The 21,767-nt window shown below is 37.5% G+C and overlaps 1 protein-coding gene across 1 annotated transcript; it reads left to right on the top strand.

Moving 5' to 3' along the window:
- The first annotated feature begins 12,791 nt into the window (after positions 1 to 12,791).
- LOC139143023 (cell adhesion molecule 3-like) lies at positions 12,792 to 13,967 on the top strand. Its single transcript, XM_070713214.1, has one exon. The coding sequence runs from the start codon at positions 12,792 to 12,794 to the stop codon at positions 13,965 to 13,967; it is 1,176 nt and encodes a 391-aa protein (XP_070569315.1).
- Positions 13,968 to 21,767: the final 7,800 nt, after the last annotated feature.

Below are 21,767 nucleotides of genomic sequence, written 5' to 3'. Positions count from 1 at the left end.
TGACAACAGAAAGTCTAGATTTTGCTTTCTGTCGGGGTTATTCATGCTGCTGCAGTTCATTGTAGAACCCATAAGTATTGGGAAGGATAACTCAATGAAAAGATGTGAAGCATAGGATGATATAATTGTACTGCGTATCATATCTGATCTTAGATGTGCAAGTATCACTCATGGGGCTGTTATGTAATGGACTTCCCATTTGCAGATTATAAGACTTTTGCATTATTACCAATAAGATCGATCACTCACGGAATTGAGAGTCTGGCCAATCTGAGGTGAGACTTCCATAAGGTTCAAAATACAGGATAACCAATTTTATGATAATTTGATGTCAAAATTTGATATCCTAATTCATAAACTCGTTAACGGCAGCTTCTGTGATGCAAATCCCTTCACATCTTGGTTTTCTTGTTTCACGGTCATGAAAATTTGAAAAAGCAGCTAGACCATGTAACATTATGAAAAGTATCTAGATTTAGATTATCATGATTCAGTCAACAGATTTTTTTCAGTTTTTCCTCAAATGCTATGGCTGTATACGGTAAGATTAAACAGTAAATCTCTGTCTTCAGTCCATTATATGACTTTATATTAATTTTCAATTGTTGTCTTCAAGAAATTTCAAAATTTTGAGAAATGCAGTGTCCTTTGATTATTGTAATGTCTTTCAGCTGATAAAGGAACAGCTTTCCTTATCCATATTTCATAATAATTGGCAGTATAGTATAACAATTGTACCTCTATGTCATCATGATCATTATAATTTATTTATCATTATTATCATAAATTTCTGTATGTGGCATGAACAGGCAAGTTGCACACAGTCAAAAGTATATCTGATTTACCAGTGACCACACAACCTGGTCTTTAATTACATTTTACCAACACTTAATCTATATTAGTAATACGGGTAAAGGTGAAAATAAAAGAAAATAGAGCTGAAACACATATGTTCTTCAGCCTCCCTTAGTACAAAGTGTTGGTTATTTGGCCAAGCATTTCGGTATGCATTAAGAAAATCCAAATCTTCCAGTAAGTTCCCAATGTTATTGACATTATGCAAATTCTCTAGATAATTGAAATGAAATAAACGAATCAATCATTGTTTATTTTACAGGGCTTTTCTTTATGTAGGCCCTATTAGTATATAATCATTAAAATGAGTTAAAATACACAGAAAATAAATAACCATGTCAATTCTTTGTACTGAGCAAAATGTTCATTCAAGTTATAAAATGGACATCTTTCGATAGGAAGAATTTAAAGTATTATATAACTTAAACAAGTAGTGTCTCTTAATGTAACTTCTCATTTTACTGATAACATAATTAAAATCAGTTGACGTCAATTTGAAAAATTAAAGAAAATTATTTTAATGGTCATCATATATAATTTATGCACATGAGGATCGCTCAAAATTAGGTAAAATATATTTAGCAATGTTAGTAAAAACTTCCAATCTCTCTTTCACGATATTGTAAAACCTTTCAAGTTTAATTATTACATTTAATACAGTGTAGGCATTTCCTATAAAATCTTTTAAATTAGTCCTTTGCACAATGTAGATTGTATTAGGCTTTGAATATACCTTTCTTGGACCTTTTAAGTATTTAAGGTGAAGAAATAATTCATGTTCCAATTAGAAAAAGGAAGTGACATGGTTGACTTATTGGACAATTGCAAATAAGGATTTTTTATCGCTGTAAGATATATTTGAAAACATCCCTGAACTAAAAACAACAAAACGATGTTACATAGTCATTACAATGTCAGCTTATCTCTTAAATCACTTTCGTAAATAGATTATCAGCACCAGGTTGTATAGCATCTATGACCCATTTAGCATTTGGGTAAATTAGCTGTCTTATGCACAACTTCATTAAATGCACTTTTCGCGATCCCTGGGATCGCCTTTGTTCTAGTCTGTATGAGAATGATTGAGGTGTAATCCCTTTTGTTTTCCATTGAAATTGTAATCTGGTGGTAAATTTCTGATGAGAAAATCTGGTGTCACACAGGCCTTTAAACTTGCGATATGTAACTTCCATGACCCTACTAAAATTTAGTTGTAATGATCTCCGTTGTTTTTTAACATTATATATAGTCATTTATACTATAGGTCAAAAAAGGGAAAAGTAAAGTGGTAGGAGGGGCACATTGCAGTTATGTAAAATGAGGAATCTTAAATGATTTTATGCATTGCCTACAAACACAAAAAGTACATTAAATAATCAAGTTTCTTGAATTAAATATCAATTTGCTGAATATATTTTTAAGAAATCTATTAACAGCAACGATTTTGTTCCCTTTTCTAAGTTTTATATTTATTCAAATAATGCACTGTCTCCCCTCTTAATAGTCATTTTGTTTGTCATTCTATACATTCAATACAGAGTGGAAACAAAAACTACTTGTTGTGTAGATTAAATATAATTTTTAAGTGAAATGCAGTGGCAGCCATACTTGATTTAGGCAAATTAGGAATATTTCTCGGGCGATAAAATGTATTCAAAAATATTGCCTGGACAAAAATTAAGATAAATGCATACATTACTTGAACATAATGTCGCATTTTTCTCAATTCAATATGCATATTTCTTTTATCAGTGAATGTATTGCACCCATTATCCGTTATATCTATACAAAGTAGTATGTACTACCATCACATTACCTAAACCAAAAACAAGGCAATAAGCCAAAAACCTGCATAACATATCATGTTTAGCCAATTATTTTTAGCAGAAAACATTCTATCAGCACTTAGTTTGTACCCATAATCTTTTTTACATCTATGCAAATTAGGCACTGTTTACAATTCTAGATTGTACTAGGCTTTTAGTATGTTATTCTAGGACTTGTCTAAAATACAATGTGAAAAAATTATTCTATTGCTGTCAGTAGTAGCTTAAAAATAGTTATTAATTCGAGAAAAACTAAGAAAAGTGAAGTGTTGTGGCGGCCATATTGGATTTATGCAAATGAGGAATATTTCTATGACGACAAAATATTTTCAACAACATTGCCTAGACCAAAACGGAGGCAAATAAGCCAAAAAACCCTGATCAAAAGCATGTTTAGCCATATATTTTAAGTAGAAATCGTCTATCAGCGACAATTTTATACCCATGAGCCCCCTTTACATTTATGCAAATTAGGCACTGTTGCACCCCTTAGATTTTTTTATACTTTTAGTATGTTATTTCTAGGACCTTTCCAAAATGCATGGTGAAGAAATAATTTCTGTTGCAATTAGTCCTAGGTTTACCCCTTTTTTGGCTTAGATTGACTGGACTAGTAATATTCGAGAGAGAAACAGACAGACAGAGATTGTTTGGGAAGAGTGGGAGGGAGGTAGAGGCAGATCAAACAAGCAATGAAATACAGACAGAGAAGCATAGAGACGACAAAAAAACAAACTAATAAAAAAACAAAATTCATTGAAGAGAGACATGACACAGACAATCATACAGAGTGAGGAAGGCTGTCGAGATAAAGTGAGATAAAGTCTGTCTATTTTCATTTCTCAAGTATTCGTTCATGTTTACAGTCTTTTTATTTTTCTTTTACAACAAGGCGTAATTGAGTTTTGACGTCAGACGTTGAAGTGAATACGTCCTGTATGGTCACATTTATTAGCTTACTTTATTACAGTAGTATGAGCCTCGGCTCGAAAGAGAAAACTTAAACTTTTGCTCAAACTTTCGATTCCTCGATGTAACTTTCAACCATTCTCTCACAAAATCAAAAATAACATTAAGGGGTCACCGAGCAAATTTCGGTACCAGAGAAACAAATAACTTGAATATATAAGAAAATGAGAGCAACTTTACACATCGTTTTCAATTTAAGTTTTGGTTTGGGAAAACTTGACATCGGCATGGTGATTTGTGCTTTACCATAACACCACAAATTGCTGAAATAGGTTTGTGGGACCGTTGACAGGTTTATGAACGACAACTCTCATTCCAAAACCAAAACCTGAAAGGTGACACAGTGTGCGATGCTGATATATATTTTCATTACCTCACTTTGGTATACAGTTAGTGCGAATTTAAACATGTTTATCGAAAAGGAACCTAATACTTCCCCGAAAACGTTGTTCGTTTATCAGTGAATGTTTTTTCTTTGGTCACATGTTTGGTCGTGGCCGCAGGGGCAAGAGGGCGCCATGAAAAGACTCGCCTGAAAGAGGCCGCTACGAAGTGAACAATTCAACACACTTGTACATTTCCGTTTACTGGTGGGAATTGACTCAAAAAGATTCCAATCGATAATTTTGCTAAATAACCCATGATTCGATTATTAAAAAATTAATCAGAAATACGCATTTTCGATTTAAGGTAGATCGTGCCTTGGCCAGGCTTGGGGACAGATACTCGGGCTCTAAAACGTTTGCAGTTATTTTTCTGATCTACCACTTGTGGATGTTCATTTTAAAGCTCTTGGTGTTAGGAAACTTTTTACCGTCTTAGTTTTTCAACAATAGAGAAAACTTTATTTTTCTCCATGAAATTAACACAGGGATGGCGACCATTTTGAATTGCAACTATCATTAAAGCCTGGAATATTTTCATCTCTAGTACCAAAATGTGCACGGCGACCCCCGATTTTTATTCTTGAGTCCGAGGAAAGTTTGAGCAATAGTTTAAGTCTTTCACTTTCGAGGCGCATACTACCTTAAACCGAGTGGCCAGAAGATACTGTTCGATGAATGGAGCAAACTGAGTCAGACATCATACAATTTTATTCGATAAACACTATCTACGTTTCGATGCTACACAGAGGATGTTCATCAGGTCAGATAAACACTCTTCAAAGTGCACCGGCCTACATAAGTGGAATGAATTAAAGAAGCCAAGTATTTATCTATCTTGATGAAGTTCATCTGTGTGGGATAGAAACGTTGATAGTGTAAAAAAGTTGTATAAAATCCGAAGCTTGCTCCATTCATCAGATTATGATTTGTGCTTCCAGGTCTTAGTAGACGGGTTGGAAAATCGCAGCAGAGGGACATTTGCCAACTTCTTTCACTTCTATCACAAAATTCGAATATGATCAAAATGTCTTAGGTGGTCTATTTATGTTAAAATACCTACAAACCTGGGCTTGTTTGGTGCCCCTGCTTACTCGTAAATTCCCCACAAATCCTTTCAGATCGAGCACAGTAAAGAACACCAGTTCACGATTATTGTTGGGAAAAGAAACAAAAGAATACGGTTGGCCTAATGCGTACCAAAAGTGTTTGGATTAAAAATACTGACCTCTTGGTTTCAATCGAAAATGCGCATTTCTCATTCATTTTTGAAACCCATTTTATAGGTCAAATCCTCTTGGCATTTTCTCTCATGTATAAATCTCGTATAAAATTATTTCTATTTTTAAAAACGTTAAGTACAATACTTTTCAAACGCAACGTGTGCTGTATTTTACTTACATTTGGTTTTGGTTTTGGTAAAACTCTGTTTTCAGAATCTGTAGATCCGATTCGTTTGTTGTTTGTATGCTTCCATAAGTAGGGGTAATTTTAGCAGGTTCCATAAATCGAACGAGAGTTACGCCAGATTAGAGCTGAATAATGGCGTTGGTGAACCGCTCAGCAAGAACGATGCTATTCATATTGAAACTATGGATAGAGGATCATACTGAGCAAACTGAAACGGTTCCTTAAATCAAGCTCACGTGTCATAGAATTGAAGGCCCAATGTCACTATCAGGGGAGATGTCTAAAAATGTCTAGCCATCATCTTCGGAAAGCGAAAAAAATCGACCGTTCAAATTTTAGAAGAGTACTATCCAGTAAACGCGCGCAATAAGTGGACGCGGAAATGAACGTATTGCTTATTTTCTTTCCCATAAAAATTGAAAATATTAATCATACAGCTACTACAACTTAGCAACCCAACTATGCATTTGTTATAGCCTTGGTGCCGTCATAAACAAACAAAGAAGCCAATGTAATGGTCATCTTTAAGATAGTGCTAGTTTAACCTTTTAAACAGACTTTTTCTGCCGCCTGTATTTCTATCTGAATTAAAATAAAATCATGACCATTTTTAGACTTCCAAAGCGCTTGCAAAGGTAATGTAAAATCGTTGAAACAAGCAATTATCCGAGCGAGGGCGCCACCAACGGTACATATTGGAAATTGAATTACAACACAACATGTACAGAATGACTCACGACATGGGTAATAACACTATCTTTACAGAAAAAGTTAGATCGACCATATTTGCAACTAGGTCAAACGTGAAGTAAAACATGGCTGTCATGGTAGTTGACTGTGATTCAGGAGGTAATGGCTCCTATTCATATTGAAAGTAGGGATGGCGGACTATTTCCAAACTACGCTGTGAGTATGAAGAAACGGTGCTCCAGGACCTTTAAGCTAGCTCCCACTGTTATACTGACAGAAGGCCTGTTTCATTGTATCAGGGGGAGATGTGAAATATTATCAGATGAAACCCTTTGCTCCTGTAGAATTCTATCTTTAATATTTTGTAGAGCGTGAAATGCTATACAATAAATATTTTATTCATTGAAAAATGCGGTCACAGCGGATGTATCATATGCGTCCTGATTAGTTCTTCATGGCTCTATCCTGAGATCTGACGGATACCAAAGTAATCAGTCCGGGTTATGTCCATAGAGAGGATAGTACGATTGACCAATCAGCGAACCTGCCGCCGCCAACGTCATGAATACTTAACCATGCAAACCTTGGCTCGTACATTGCAACGAGTTTGGAACTTTTCGGCTTGATTTCGCCCTTTATTTTTAGCACTGGGTAGTTTTTAGTTGTAGACGTTACGCACAATGTTCAGTGCGGCCGAGATGGTGACCGACACAAGTGGTTAGTACATTGAAAGTTACTTATTTGGATGAATTTCCTGGCCGGGTACGGCTCCCAGAAATCAGCATTTGACCCTTGTAAATCAACAGTAAGTTATTTGTCGCCAAATATCGCCTATTTTTGGTCAAATTTCAATTTAACCTTGCCATCTGCAGTATGCAGAATTTTTCAAGCTTTACAAAGATGGGTCAACTGTTTTAGTCGGTCATCGGAGCACGATGGAGCACGATTTTTTCGATCACCATGCGTTTCCCGGTACGATTGACCCTTCGCTCAGAAAAACGCGCGCCGGATCAATCGCCGAGAAGTTAACCAAAAGCTGGAAAAGAGAACGAAAAACGTCCAATAACTCTTTGTCGAATATGGTTAAGGGTAAAGAAACTCAGAAAACTATTCCTGAAGAAATCTTACAATTTTTAACACGGTAGAACGTCGCCAATCGACTGGAGCTATACTTCCGGGTAGCCAATAGTCTCACTCGATCGGTGGATCTGTCAGGTCATATCGCGATCTGAACGAAGTGAACCAACGTAACCTTTGACCCTTGTTACATATACAGTACGTGATTGGTTCTTGCCTTAATTTCATTACATATACGGTACGCCATTGGCTCTTCCCTACTATCCTCTATATGGACATAACCCGGACTGGTAATTACACTGGTATGCAGATAAGAATGGACAGTGAAATTGATCTAAATGTTGACACACTTGTGTAATTGTTTTGTAAAGTTGTTCCAAAACTTGCTTCAGCAGTTGCACTGATTTGTTATAACTGCGGTGAAAATCAAAGAGCTTTTATGGACCCATAATAAACACACACCAGGGAGTACACTATGCAGTCCACTTCACTTACAGCAGAAGCCTACTGTGAAACGACGCTATCATTGTCTTTACTTAGCCGCAACTCAACTAAAGTTACTGATCCTATAGTAAATTTTGATTCTTTGTTTTGCGTCCACTCAAAATGGGAAAAGGTACGCGTCTAAGCGGCTGAAAAACACACACAAGAAAATTAACACAATGTAATTTGATTGCAGCAAATAAAAAAGTGTAACAAAATTTTAGTTCAGAGCTAAGCGGTCATGTCTTAAAATTTCCTATTCAAATACATTGTGTGTGTTTTTCATGAAAACCTTAAAAACCTACGCGGGTGGGGACGCAAAACAAAGAATACACAAATGAATCGTTTAGAGTGTGATTATATGCCGACCTGTTTACATTTCTTTTTCCTTGTGTTTCTACTGTGGATCCACGCATAATTTTTTTTTATTCTGATTTAATTCTTTTTTCATCAAACCCAACTTGAAAATATACAGACTAACGTGTTTTCTGTACCCTCTCTCCACGGCATGACCTATCTAATGGGGTGACGGGTATCCACATCGATGAAACGATCTCTCTCCACATATCGGTGTCATTGAAAACATTTTAAATTAAAGACAGCTGTTGAACTGTTGTTAATAAAATTTCAACAGTGTTGTAGTTGTTACTGTTTGTACAAAACCTTGAAAGGTCACACCACCTGGGAGAAAATTTGACTTCCCTCACATCCAATACAACCCGATCGTTTCCAAGTTCTCGTTCTTTACTTTAGAGTGAGATGGTAGATAAAGTGTAGGGATCATTATGTAAAGCATGAATGCAAACGCCGTGAAATCAAGGTGTGTTCAAATATATGACATCAGGGAAGGACCATGGCAGGCTTAACAGTTTTGAATGACTCGCAACGGCGACAATATGGAAACAAAACCAATATACAGCGTTGACAACAAATACCTTAAAGTGTCGTTTTATTTTGCAAAAACAATACTAATGCTCCTCCTCCATTTTGGCGATTTATGCGCAAAGGAAAACATTGATTTGAATTTTCAGTGACGATAAAATGCTTACATGCTCTAGTTTATTGGTTTTTTTTCTTTTGTATGTGTTCCAAACAAAGAAATTTAATTTTATCACAACGGCTCTTTCCGATCAAGCTGTTCGTCTCTTTTCGTCATATTTGAATGAAATTTAATGTTTCGGTCTGTTGTCTGCCAGGAAACTCTTTTACGTAGTCGCGTTATTTAAAATACATGTATGGTTAAATACCGTAACAGCATTTACATACAAATGCGCCGTCGGAAATGATATCATTTTTTATTTCTTGCTATTTTGCCTTGTTCTAATATAATTTTGCTGACGTATTAGAGTGAGAGAGATGAGGACAGAGAGAGACAGAGAATGTGTTTGGGAAGGGTAGGAGTGAGAGAAGAGTCATCAAACAAGAAATGACACACAGGCAGAAAAACAGAGAAATGATTAATAAACAACAAAATCGAAGAGATATAACACAGAGAATTATACAGAGATGTAAGAGCGAGGAAAGCTGTCGTTCGAGAATACGAGAGTAGAGATTAAGCCCGTCTCTAAATACTTTTCTATTATGTGTTTGGCTGTACATTTGCATCATGGCGTGATTAAGTTCTGACGCAAGACATGGAAGTTAATTCGTCATGTTCCATAGTTTGGACATGTATTTGTATTGAGGATAGGCCTGGGTTATCTCACATACTGTTTACCTGTACTTGTATTGTGGATCCGGCATGGGCCATCTCATTTGCATATTTCATAATATTTGTATTAAGACAGGTCCGAGACGTCGTCCAGTTGAAGGTTCACCGCGCTGCTATTTTGCTGGCAAGTCAAGACCGTTAAATCGACCAATTCTGCTACCAGGCCAAGCGCGAAGTAAGACATGGCTCTCAGTAGTACCGTACGTCAGGAGGCTAGGTAGTGAATCCTTTTCATATTGAAACTGTGTGTGAAATTATAATGCTCCTTTAAACTGGATTGCAGTGTTTATACAAACAGATGCCATATGTCCTTGTCACTTCAAGGGTAGTTGTGAAATGTTATCAGATTAAATCCTTTGCTTCTTTTGAATTATATGTTAAATATTTTGTAGGAGGGAGTGAAATGTTATAACAAAATACTTTATTCAATTATTTTTATCCTAATAACAACCCGATTCAATTTCTTCTTTGCAAAGCTGACGTATGATTTGCCATGTTAATTTAAATTGAAGGCATTTCCTTAACGATTATGATATTTTCTAATGATTGAATTTGATTATTATTAACATCATTTTTTCGGTTGTAAAGCTCGCTTTAGTAAATAGAAAAAACGTTGTGTAAATTTCTTCCCATAACACTTGTGAGTTTTTCATCATTCGAGCCAGCCGGTTTTTTGATGTCGCTTTTCAGTGTCGTAACTTAACAATAGTGTCATACAGGGGACAATGAAAATGTTGTGGCGGCGGATGTATCATATAGTTCCTCATATGCTCTGTCCTGAGATCCTTAAACTACAATGCGGTTATTAACACGCACCAACACAAATGAATATTTGTATTTCCTTTTTCCTTTGTTTCTACTGTGGATCCACACTTAGATTTGATAGTTTGGTTTATTTTTTTTTTCATTCAAATCCAACTTGAAAATAATATATACAGACGAAAGAGTTTTCTGTTCTGTACCCCTTCTCCGCGGTATGACCTATCTAATAGGGCAGCGAGTTACGGATATCGGAAACGACCTCCCTTGATATGAATAGCTCAATAGTAATCGGTGTCATTGAAAACATTTTAAAAGATGTTTGTAGAACTGCTATTAATAAATTTATTTCGATTCGTTTGTCGTTGCTAGTAATATGCACAAAACCATAAATGTTTAAAGAGTCACGTTATCAGCTCCCACCACCTGCTAAAATGTACTTCGACTTCCCTCACGTTCATACACAGTACACGCGTGAAAACACTCAGCTCTAATCATTTCTCAATATCCCCTAACTGATAATGACTTGGTAAATCGAGTGTAGAGATCGTATGTGAAGCATGAATTAAACGCCGGAAAATCACGATATTTCCAAAGATATGACATCAGGCCTGAGGGAAGGCCGATGATAAGATTTTGTGATTTTGTATGACTTGTAACGACCACAGCATGGAAACAACGTAATACGATGACATCAAATATTGTGAATTTTATTTGTTAACAACGATACTAATGCCCCAATGTATTACGACAATGTGTGCGCAATGGAAAACAATGACTCGATTTTTCCGTGACAAGAAAACATTTAAACACTCCGCTTTAATTGTGACTTTTTTTCTTTCGCGTGTTTTCTATATAAACAATGGAATTTAATTTCAGCTGAAGTTCCGCTTCTTATCGCGTAGACATGGTTCTCTCCGATTGCAGGCTGTTTGTCTCTTTTCGTAATGTTGTAATAATATTTGATATGTTTTGGTCTATTGTTTGCACGGAAAGTCGTTTATGTAACATCAGCTATTGTTTGCAAGGCAACGATTTTATGTAATAGCAGTATTTCAAAACTGGTCGACGGCTAGAACTATCTTAGCGCATAAAGGGGTCTTCGTACGCACCGGTATTTGCCCTAGATAGGATGTGTTCACAAATCTGTTTCCATTTTAAAATTATATCCTTGTTTCTTAATTACTTTTTTCTTTGTTCTGCTTTAATTTCGCTGACGCAACACGGGTGAGTGAGAGAGAGTTTGGGATGGAGAAAGAGGAAAGACAGATTAAACAAACCGTGACACAGACATAAATCAACAGAAAAAGACTGACAAACAGAAAGAAGAACACAAACAGACAATTATGCCGAGATATATGGCTGAGGGAAGCCAGTCAGAAGGAAAATACTAGATGGTGATTCGTTGTCACCTTCGCTTGCCAAGGTCTCTTGTCCGGGCAGCTGGCTGCTGCCCGAAATCAGACCTTGGTCGAACGATTTGATTATTAAGCCTCGCCACACAGTTGTATGTGACCCGTGAATAGCCTATCATGTAATCGCTCAGTACATGTACTTCAGCTCCGATGGCTACACGACGTCCACGAGTGACGTTGGAGTACACAACACGAGCGTCTTATCTGCCACATGTAAGGGGCAGACCATTAGATCTTGGGAGGAGGGTGGTCACAATCAGATTGTGAATATTTTTTTACAATTGTAAGTTTTTGATTTTTTTTAACCAAGTGAGTCATGATATGTTGACTGACAGTCAAATGAAAGCAGTAAGCTGAATTTCAAATGGCAACGACGTCTTTGTACAAGTATGATCGCATTACCGTACCAATCCAAACAATGAAACGATGCAGTCTCATAGTGCATAGTGACATCATGTTCCAGTCACCCGACATTGAACGTTGGGCACGTCGGCGTCACTTTCCTATGCGGGTGACTGGAATGTTGCTCACGCTTGTATTTTGGACTTTCAAAATCGATCGAAATTGACACGATATGAACATTTTTGAAGCAAATGATGTATCAGGTATGAATTTTTCAGCCAGCATGTAACTGTGCTTGGACCGCTGTCGCAGGTGCACATTCGGCAGTTGGCCGGGCGCCAACTTGGCCTAGTCTGTGTTTGTAACATGTGACGGTGACGCGCGCTGTGATTGGCGCTCCGAATTTTGAAGTTGCTGCCCACTGCACTCAAACGATGTTGTCGCAACTTTGACCTGATGAAACTGTCTCCGTGAAATATGCATGCTAGAGCAGCAAATCATAATTCGGAAATTCCTTTCATTAAACTGCGTCATGTCATTTACCATATCATAAGGCCAATCATGTTCTGATATAATGAAGGAAAGTGGTTTTAGGTCATATCTATAAAAATATCGTGGCTGGACGAATAAACTTTTATCACCATTATATATAAATAATAAGTATTTGTATGAAGTTGTCTCTTAACTGTTAAACACGTCGAGCGAGTGGGCACTAGTCATTTTCCGGCAGGCAAAAGTAGAGGCTTATATAAACACCTCATGTGAAGTTTTTTAATTGAAAATGGTAATAATACTGCGCTATTACACAGACATGGCTCAGTACGTTTTAGTACCATTAAGCGTATTTTGGGGAGCTTTGATTGCATCTGTGATGGCAACAGCACCGGTGTTCGTGAAAGAACCGAACGATACAGTGGTGATGGAAGGAGATACAGCTGTACTGATGTGTAGCGTGGTTAACCTAACGGAAAGCTTAGAAGTGCGATGGAAAAACAACCGCAAGGGCACTTTTGCGATTAACAGAACTGTTTTCAAGGAATATCTAGAAGGCATAGTTGAACCATCCAGGTACAGTATCGTCGGGAATAGCACGGTCGGTGAATTCAATTTACAAATTAAAGGTGCTGATGTAACAGATGCTGGTCAGTACACCTGCGAAATTTTTGATATGAGCGGCAAAATTGGTCGTACAATATCTTCGGCACCGGAAGTTGAGCTTACAGTAGACTCTTCTCCGACTGGATATTATCCCAAGTGTCGTCCGTCGACATTGAAAAACTATTACCTAGAGGGAGACACGCTTGAGGTAAACTGCATATTTCGAAAAAACCACACGCTAGAGTTGCAATGGTATAAATCTGGGATGTTACTAAACGGGAATCGTACATACAGCTCTCTCGCTGATGTTACTTATGAGTGGCCACTGAGCGCTGCCGACAACGGCGCAAATGTAACGTGCATGGCAAACAAAACCTTGCAATGCGATGTTGGACCAGTGGAGGTTTATTTCAAGCCCAGGCCGGAGATGGTGTCTGCGATTGTCGAAGTTATTGTCGGCGAACCGGCTGTGTTCAAAGTAAAAGGCGCCTGGAACCCAGCACCCTCTTCGTACTCGTGGTCAGTAACTACAGGGAATGTTAACAACAGCTTGCAGACGAGATTATTCGAGAATGGCTCTACTTTGACAATTTCCGTCACACAGCCACAGGACGACAATGCATCGGTTTCTTGTGATGTCAGCAATTCTGTCGGCAATGGCCGCGCACATGCCAAGCTGCGCGTGCGTCCCTCTCCGGTGCACACAATTTACACAACCGATATCCGGAGAGGTAATGAGCTAATCTCTACGGTGACTCCACAGAATGACAGACCCTTTTCGTCGCTTGTAATCGTTATCCTTGCCGTGGGGTCTTCGATGTTTTTAATCGCGATTGGGACAGTCATTTTCTACTTCACCACTACGTCCAAGGGCAAGAAGCGGTACACGTGCACTACAGTCCAATGGTGTGGATTGCGCGTGCCCAATGACCACAGACCTGAAACCTAGCATGAGATCATGATCAACAGACACATTTCCGTTATGCTGAGAACGTATTGTGCATGAACCATCCTGTACAATATAGAATCAGTCTGCATCGCTCGTGTTCGATTCATTCCTGATCCATCTTTCTATCTTTTTACTCTGGAAATTGCGATTACTACTATTTCGTTTCCAAGGACAACAGAACAGATGAGATTGAAGGAAGCGAGGAGCACACACGTTACGTCACTAGCAGCTACCACTGGAAGGAATTACCACAATTTTCAGGGAACACTTTATTTACATACTCAGGAGCAAAGCAAAAGTCGCTGAAGATATTCAGAAACTCGCTGTCGAGGGCGTATAAACGACCCACCCTTAGCAACTACGGAAACGTACAGTATTGTGCCAATTTTGGAAGAAAAGGAAAATAAAATCCCATAATTACGAGATTTGGATTTTCTCTATGAGGAATAATAACTTTTTGGAATTAAATGTTTTGATCTCGTAAAGTCGAGTTTTGATTCCCGTAAGGCCAGAAAGAAAAAATGAATCGAAATCGCCGCTTCTAGCTTCTTTGTCCGATTTTGATTTTTTTTTTATTTCGGCAAGAGAACTTTCTGAACGGTGTTGTTAGACCATTATGTAAAATGTGTCTGGACAGCGGTAAAGAGGCCAAGCCATGGGGCTAAAGCAAAGTGAAAAAAACTCAGATGCTAGGTTCTAGCAGGGGGATATTGAAGGACAATACTGAATTGTTGGATTTCAGTGATTTGCTGTGCATATTAGGTTTATTCTGAGACCATGATACTATGAACATTTTGTGCAAACACCGACCTTATATGTAATTCCCTATGTTATTGTTGAGAAATATAGTGTTGGATTCAATAACCAGTATCAGTGTATCTTGTCTGAGATATTTCTGGTTAGCCTAAAAGGGGAAAAGATTATTTTGCCTTGTCTGCATCCCGGCAAAAAAGTCCGAGGGACCGCGGTTACCTACGGACTAAAAAAAATAAAACAATTTTGCTTGCAGATCCTGGACCTTGGTCCAAAAAATCCGATGAACAAGATTTTTTTTCCTTTGGCCTAATTTACGAGGTTTTTTATTTACGTTGTTGCGACTTTTAGTATTCTTGCAATTATCAGTTTCGATTCTTTTATTCTACTTTAATTGCTGATAGAAATCGCATCTTTACCTTATATTTTCGCGTTGGTCTATGTTTTTACAAGACTTTGGTCTGTCTGGCGGCACATGACGTCGCCATTCACATGAGAATGCTGTAACAGTGTGTAGGAAATCTGTGATTGTACGACACAAAACGACTTCAGCAATGCTGCAAGAGTTTGCCATGTTAAGGGTATATAGTCGTCGGAACTGCGCTCAAAGGTCGTATGGGACCCATATGACCCATGGCAACAATGTATCCAAGGCACAATGGTGATTGATGACAGTTAAAACATGTCTGTCATAATCTATCATCGTATAATTTAAATGTTGCAGCTATGATGATGAGGTGCATCTTGATATCGTGCACGAAATACATTGTTTGTAAACAAGAAACTCGCACAGGCGCAGTTCCGACGACTATATCCCTTTAAGGCAACTCGTACAGCGTCTACTTTTTAGTGGATCACTCTAAAACAAATTTGACAGTTGTCACCATGTACACCAATAACATGTGGACAATAATAACGACAATGAAACTAATAGTAACAAATTCATTTTGCAGGGTATCATATTTGGAAAACATGCATTTATTCACGATGTCAATAGGGTTTGTAAAATTGCAGTGAACAGCAAGGGAAAATAATAATTAAAATATCATCTAAATATTGATTGTTCATAACGTTGGCATCCTTAGATATTGCTACTCTGAACACTGAACAAAACCTATCTATACAACAAACAAAAATAAATTTCAACATTTCAAACATGGTATCTAGACACAAAAAATGTGTATTCACCAGAGCGGCGTATTTCTGTTTGTTAAAGAATTCTTAACTGTCATGTTCATTGTGTGATTGACAGTCAATGTCACTATGGTAATGGTTTGCATGCACCTGTACAAAATACTAGTCGCCACACATACAAACATCAACAAAGTCGATGAACAGAAATCTAGAAGTTCCTTGCATTCAACTGAAGATTGGTTATGTAATGAATTCCTCTCTGCAATAAACTTTATCCACTTGTCATAACCTAAATAAACTCAAAGTAAACTGTCTCTGCTTCGTCCGGCTGTAGGCGTTGATAATCATATTGTAAATCATTAGAAGCCGTAACTATCAGCTGACATTATTGTTTGACTTCTGATTTATTTTTTCCCTTAGTTCACTGCGTAGGACGTTTTACATTGTACTGCCTTGGTCGACAACAGCTCCGTTAGTAGTTGAAATGTGGATAGTCTGTCACCATACGTTTCAATATGATTTTCTAACAGTCCATCGTCCATGTACTGGGTCACTCTCCTGTCAATCTCCTGTTGGAAAAAATAAGATATTTTAGCACGCAAAAAATTCATAATAGCGTTTACAATTGAAATTTCCTGTCGAAATGCAAATATAAGATATACGGTGTCAGCTGCAAGCATTGAAAGGACAAAGTATAACTACTCTTTGTATTTTTAATCGCTAAAACATTAAATCGAACTTGCCATCAATGCAAGAATACAAAGGGCAAATTTCCTGAAGTTCAATTCAGAAAACACGCTCCCATGCTAATGTTTTGCAAACATGACAGATAGAGCGTTAATTGTATAACTTCTGGTAGAGTTCAGATGTACGACATACGTAAACATTTACACTTAGTCACATAAACCGCATCAGAGTGTTTTGTGCCTAAAAGGGTGACACAGCGTGTGACGCTTATATATTTTTTGTTGACGTCACTTTGTCATACAGTTTGTGCGAATTTGAACACGATCATCGAGATAGAACTTCATGTTTCCCCCTAAAATTGTTCGTTTGTCAGTGAATGTTTAATGGTGCATGAGACCTCTAATAACCCATGCATTTGGTATGGCCACAGGGACAAGAGGGCGCTATGTAAACACTTCTTCATTTACGTTTATGGGTGAGAATTGACTCAAAAGAGTTCTATTTCGATAATTCGGATAAATAATCTATAATTTGATATTCGAAAAATGATTTAGAAATGCACGTTTTCGATTTAAACCGTGTGGTCAGAAGATATTGTTCGGTGAATGTAGCAAGCTTTAGATTTCATCATAGTTTTATTCGATAAACACTATCAACGTTTCGATCCTACACAGAGGATGTTCATCAGGATAGATAAACACTCTTCAAAGTGCACCGGCCGACAGATGGGAAATGAATAAAAGACGGCAAGTGTTTATCTATTGATGAAAATCCTGGTTAAGATCGAAACAATGATAGCGTCTATCGCATAAATTGTATGAAATTCGAAGCCTTCTCCATTCATCGAACTCATCATTATACATCAAGTTTCGGTTTCATATCCGGGCATTATGTCAACCCTGTAGTTGGACTGTCAACACAAACTGATATTGTTCATAAGCTTTGGCTACGCAGTGCCCCCAATCGAAATGCAGACCTTTGTTATTGTCGAGAATTATATGTTGTAGGCTTATCAGAACTACGTTGACTCGCAACTGGTCGGTTTTTAGGTATTTTAACGTAAATATTCTATGCCAAGGTAAAGGTAAAGGATAAACTGTAACTTGTGGCAAGTTTTTCAGTATTCTGCTTCTGTATATCAACTACCGTTTCTGACCCTAATCCCAAGTTTTGTCATACTGAAATTTCGAGTATTCTTTTGTCAACACCGCTTGTATGTGTGTAGTGATTTTTTGTTTACAAATGAATTCTAGTCTGGACTTGAATACAATTTTCAAAAATAACAATGTAGATTATACTCATATAGGTTGTGTTGATATGCTAAATACTTGGCATTAAATTACAGTCTCATTATTTTAAAAGAATTTAGACCAATCATGTTGTGATAATAATGAACGGTCAGTGTAAAAGGTCGAATACATAAAAAAGTTTGGTGTTATAAATTGAATTTAATTATCGTCATCGTCGTCATTATTATAATGGTAAAGCTTCTTATCATTGAGTATTTTCAACACGCGCAGCAAGCTAGTTACTTTCGCTCAGGCAGAGTCATATACTTTGAAACATCTTATTTTAAGTGACATTGACGGTGATATCACGCCTTACGCAGACATGGTTCGGTGTGTGTCAAGAGAGTTAACCGTGTTTATGGGAACTCTGATTGTCGCATCCATGGTCTCTGCAACGCCGGCGTTTGTGAAGAACCGAACAATACAGTGGTGATGGAAGGAGATACAGCGCTCCTGATGTGTGGTGTGGCTAACCTACGAGAAGGATTCGAAGTGCGATGGGAAAGTGACCGCGATGGCACTTTCGCGACGAACGGAACTGTTTTGGGAAAATATCTGAAAGACAGAGTGGAACCATCGAGGTACAGTATCGTCGGGGATAGCACGGTCGGTGAATTCAATTTACAAATGAAGGTGCTGATGCAACAGATGCTGATCAATACACGTGCGAAATTGTTGACACGATAAATGTTCGCTCTGTATCTTCCACACAGAAAGTACATCTTACGGTGGATTCTTCTCCAAATGGATATTATCCCAAGTGTCGTCCGTCGACATTGAAAAACTATTATCTAGAGGGAGACACGCTTGAGGCAAAATGCATATTTCGAAACGCAGACCAAATGCCAGAGTTGAAATGGTATAGATCTGGAAAGTCGCTCAAAGGTCATCGCCCATACAATTCTCTCGCTGATGTTACTTATGGTGGCCACTGAGCGCCGCCGACAACGGCGCAAAGATAACATGTAAGGCAAACGAAACCTCGACATGCGATGTCGGACCAGTGGAGATTTATTTCAAACCCAGACCGGCGATGGAGTCTACTACCGTCAAAGTTATTGTCGGCGAACCGGCTGTGTTCGAAGTCAACGGCAATTGGAATCCACCCCAATCATTGTACTCCTGGACGGTAAATAACATAGATGTTGGAGAAAACTCGCCACCAAGATATTACAACAATGGCTCGACATTAACAATTTCCGATACACAGCCGCAGGACGACAATGCGTCGGTGTTATGTGATGTCGAAATTCTGTCGGCAATGGGCGCGCATATGCAAAGCTGCGCGTGCTCCCCGCTCCTATGCAAACAACATCGACAAAAACAACCGATACCGGCGTAACTCAAATTGGGCTACTCTCCACTGTGAGTCGGCTGAATGACAGGCCTTTTTCTTTACTTGTAATCATTGTCCTTGCTACGGGAGCTTCGATGTTTTTAATCGCGATTGCAGTCGTAATTTTTTATTTTGCATCTACAAACAAAAAATGTGTATATCCACCGAAGCTGTATAAATTATTAATGTTTTTGATGAATCCTCTCATTATGCTGTCAAGTTTATTTTGTGATTCACATTCAATGTTACTTTGGTCATTGAATTGGTTTGAATTCACATATAAAACATACCAGAAGCCAGACACCTGATCCAAACATGAACGGAGGCGATGAACTGAAATCTGGCTTCTTTGCATTCACGGAAGATTACTGATGCAATGAATTCCTCCCTGCAATAAACTTTATCCACTTGTCATAACCTAAATAAATTCAAAGTAAACTGTCTCAGCTTCGTCTGGCTGTAGGCGTTGATAATTATATTGTAAATCATTAGAAGCCGTAATTATCAGCTGACATGATTGTTGGATTTCTGATTTATTCTTGTCCCTTTGTTCACTGAGTAGGATGTTTTACATTGTACTGCCTTGGTCGACAAGATCTCTCTTAGTTGAAATACGGATAGTCTGTCACCATACGTTTCAATATGATTTGCTAACATTCCATCGTCCATGTACTGGATCACTTTCCCGTCAATCTAAAACTGTTGGAAAAAAATTAGACATTTTAAAACGCACAAAATTCATAACAGCGTTTAGAATAGAAACTTCCTATCGAAATGCAACTTTAATATATAATGTGTCAGTTGCACGCATTGAAAGGACAAAGTATAAGTACTCTTTGTATTTTTAATGGCTAAAACATTACATAGAACTTGCTTGTTATCAATGCAAGAATGCAAAGGGCAAATTTTCAGAAGTTCAATTTAGAAAACACGCTAACTACCGTGCCAATGTTTTTCAGACATGACAGATAGAGCTTTAATTTTACAACTTCTGGTGGAGTTCAGATGTACGAAATACGTAAACATTTACACTTAGTCACATAAATCGCATCAGAGTTTTTTGTGCCTAAAATAAACAGTTAAATGATTTTTACTGACTTAAAAATTAAGAATACAATTTTATGCCAAGGCATGGCGGCTATCTCTTAAAATGGCACCGATACGGGGGCCATTTTCAAGTTGATTTCCATGGCCTAGGTAGTTTTTTTTCACCAAGTGATATAGTAAAGTTTCGTACTTGTATTATGTAATTAATTATTCAACCATAAACCGCTAATCTCTTCCACTTTAAATGCCATGTAACAAACAACTTGTTTTCATTCAATAAATCATGAATATTCATGAACGCAATAAGCGAATTTTTATCGCTAAACGGTCACTTTGATGTAAACGGTTTCAACTAAAATTAAAGTGGCTGAGGTCACAATGCAACAAATAAACGCTATTAAGCTTTTCATACAATTGTTTATCGGTCCTTTGCCATAAGTATATGGCGTTTATTAAGTTGACCCTATTTGAAAGGTCCCGACCTTCGATGGCTCCTGAGCCACATATGAAGGGCAACAAACAGTGTATCCCACCCATCCGTGTTTTACAATATTTCTAATCCGTGCTGACGTGTGTGTATTCTTTAGAATAAAATTTTGCGTGCCAAAGTAGAAAATATCCAATAGGCAATTTGACATATTTCGCTGATTCATATACAAAACTCGATTGGAACTAATTTGGGATAATTGGATGGTGAAGTAATGTTTTTAAAATCTACAAACGTAAGCTAATCTGAGTCTTTTTACGTTACACAATTGTTTTTATGAGTAATTGTAATATTGAGACATTCACCTGTAAGGCACCTAACATTTTTGAGAAATTTCAAAAATATGAAGATCCAATTATCCCAAATTGGTTCCAATCGTGTTACTTAAATAGCTTGGTTAAGGTGAAAAACAAAATACCATAGAAATTAGTGAGGATTCAACGGATATGCCATTCGTAGAAAAAACACCCGAAGAGAGCTTTCTCCGTGACCATAGATGTATAATTAATATTTTTTTTTCAACATATGCATTGTAAAGGTTTAAACTCAAACTCCCATCCCTCAATGAAAGTTTTGATTTGAGAAACTTGACAATGGCATTGCGATTTGTGCTTTCCCATGACACGCTAAATTGCTGAAATAGGGTGATGGAATTATTTGACAGGTTTATGAACGACAAGTCTCATAAACAAACCTGAAGGGTGACACAGCGTGTGACGCTGATACATATTTTTCATGAGATCACTTTGGCATACAGTTTGTGCAAATTTAAACATAACCATCGATATAGAACTTAATATTTCCCGCTAAAAATAGTTCGTTTATCAGTGAATGCTTTAATGGTGCACGAGACCTCTAATAACCTATGCATTTGATGTGGCCACAGGGACAAGAAGGCGCTATAGAACAAACGACGTGAGAAATTCAAAACACTTGTACATTTTCATTTATGGGTGAGGATTGACTCAAAATAGTTCTATTTCGATAATTCGGCTATATAATCTATGATTTGATATTCGAAAAATGATTTAGAAATGCGCGTTTTCGATTTAAACCGAGTGGTCAGA

Source organism: Ptychodera flava, chromosome 10 (genome assembly GCF_041260155.1).
Source record: "Ptychodera flava strain L36383 chromosome 10, AS_Pfla_20210202, whole genome shotgun sequence".
Lineage (NCBI taxonomy): Eukaryota > Metazoa > Hemichordata > Enteropneusta > Ptychoderidae > Ptychodera > Ptychodera flava.
The sequence above is the reverse complement of the archived record's forward strand: the minus strand, read 5'-3'. Positions and strand labels throughout refer to the sequence as shown.

What these genes read in the sequence shown, in the direction of transcription:
- LOC139143023 (XM_070713214.1), top strand. Translation starts at nt 12,792, where the DNA reads ATGGCAACAGCACCGGTGTTCGTGAAAGAACCGAACGATACAGTGGTG.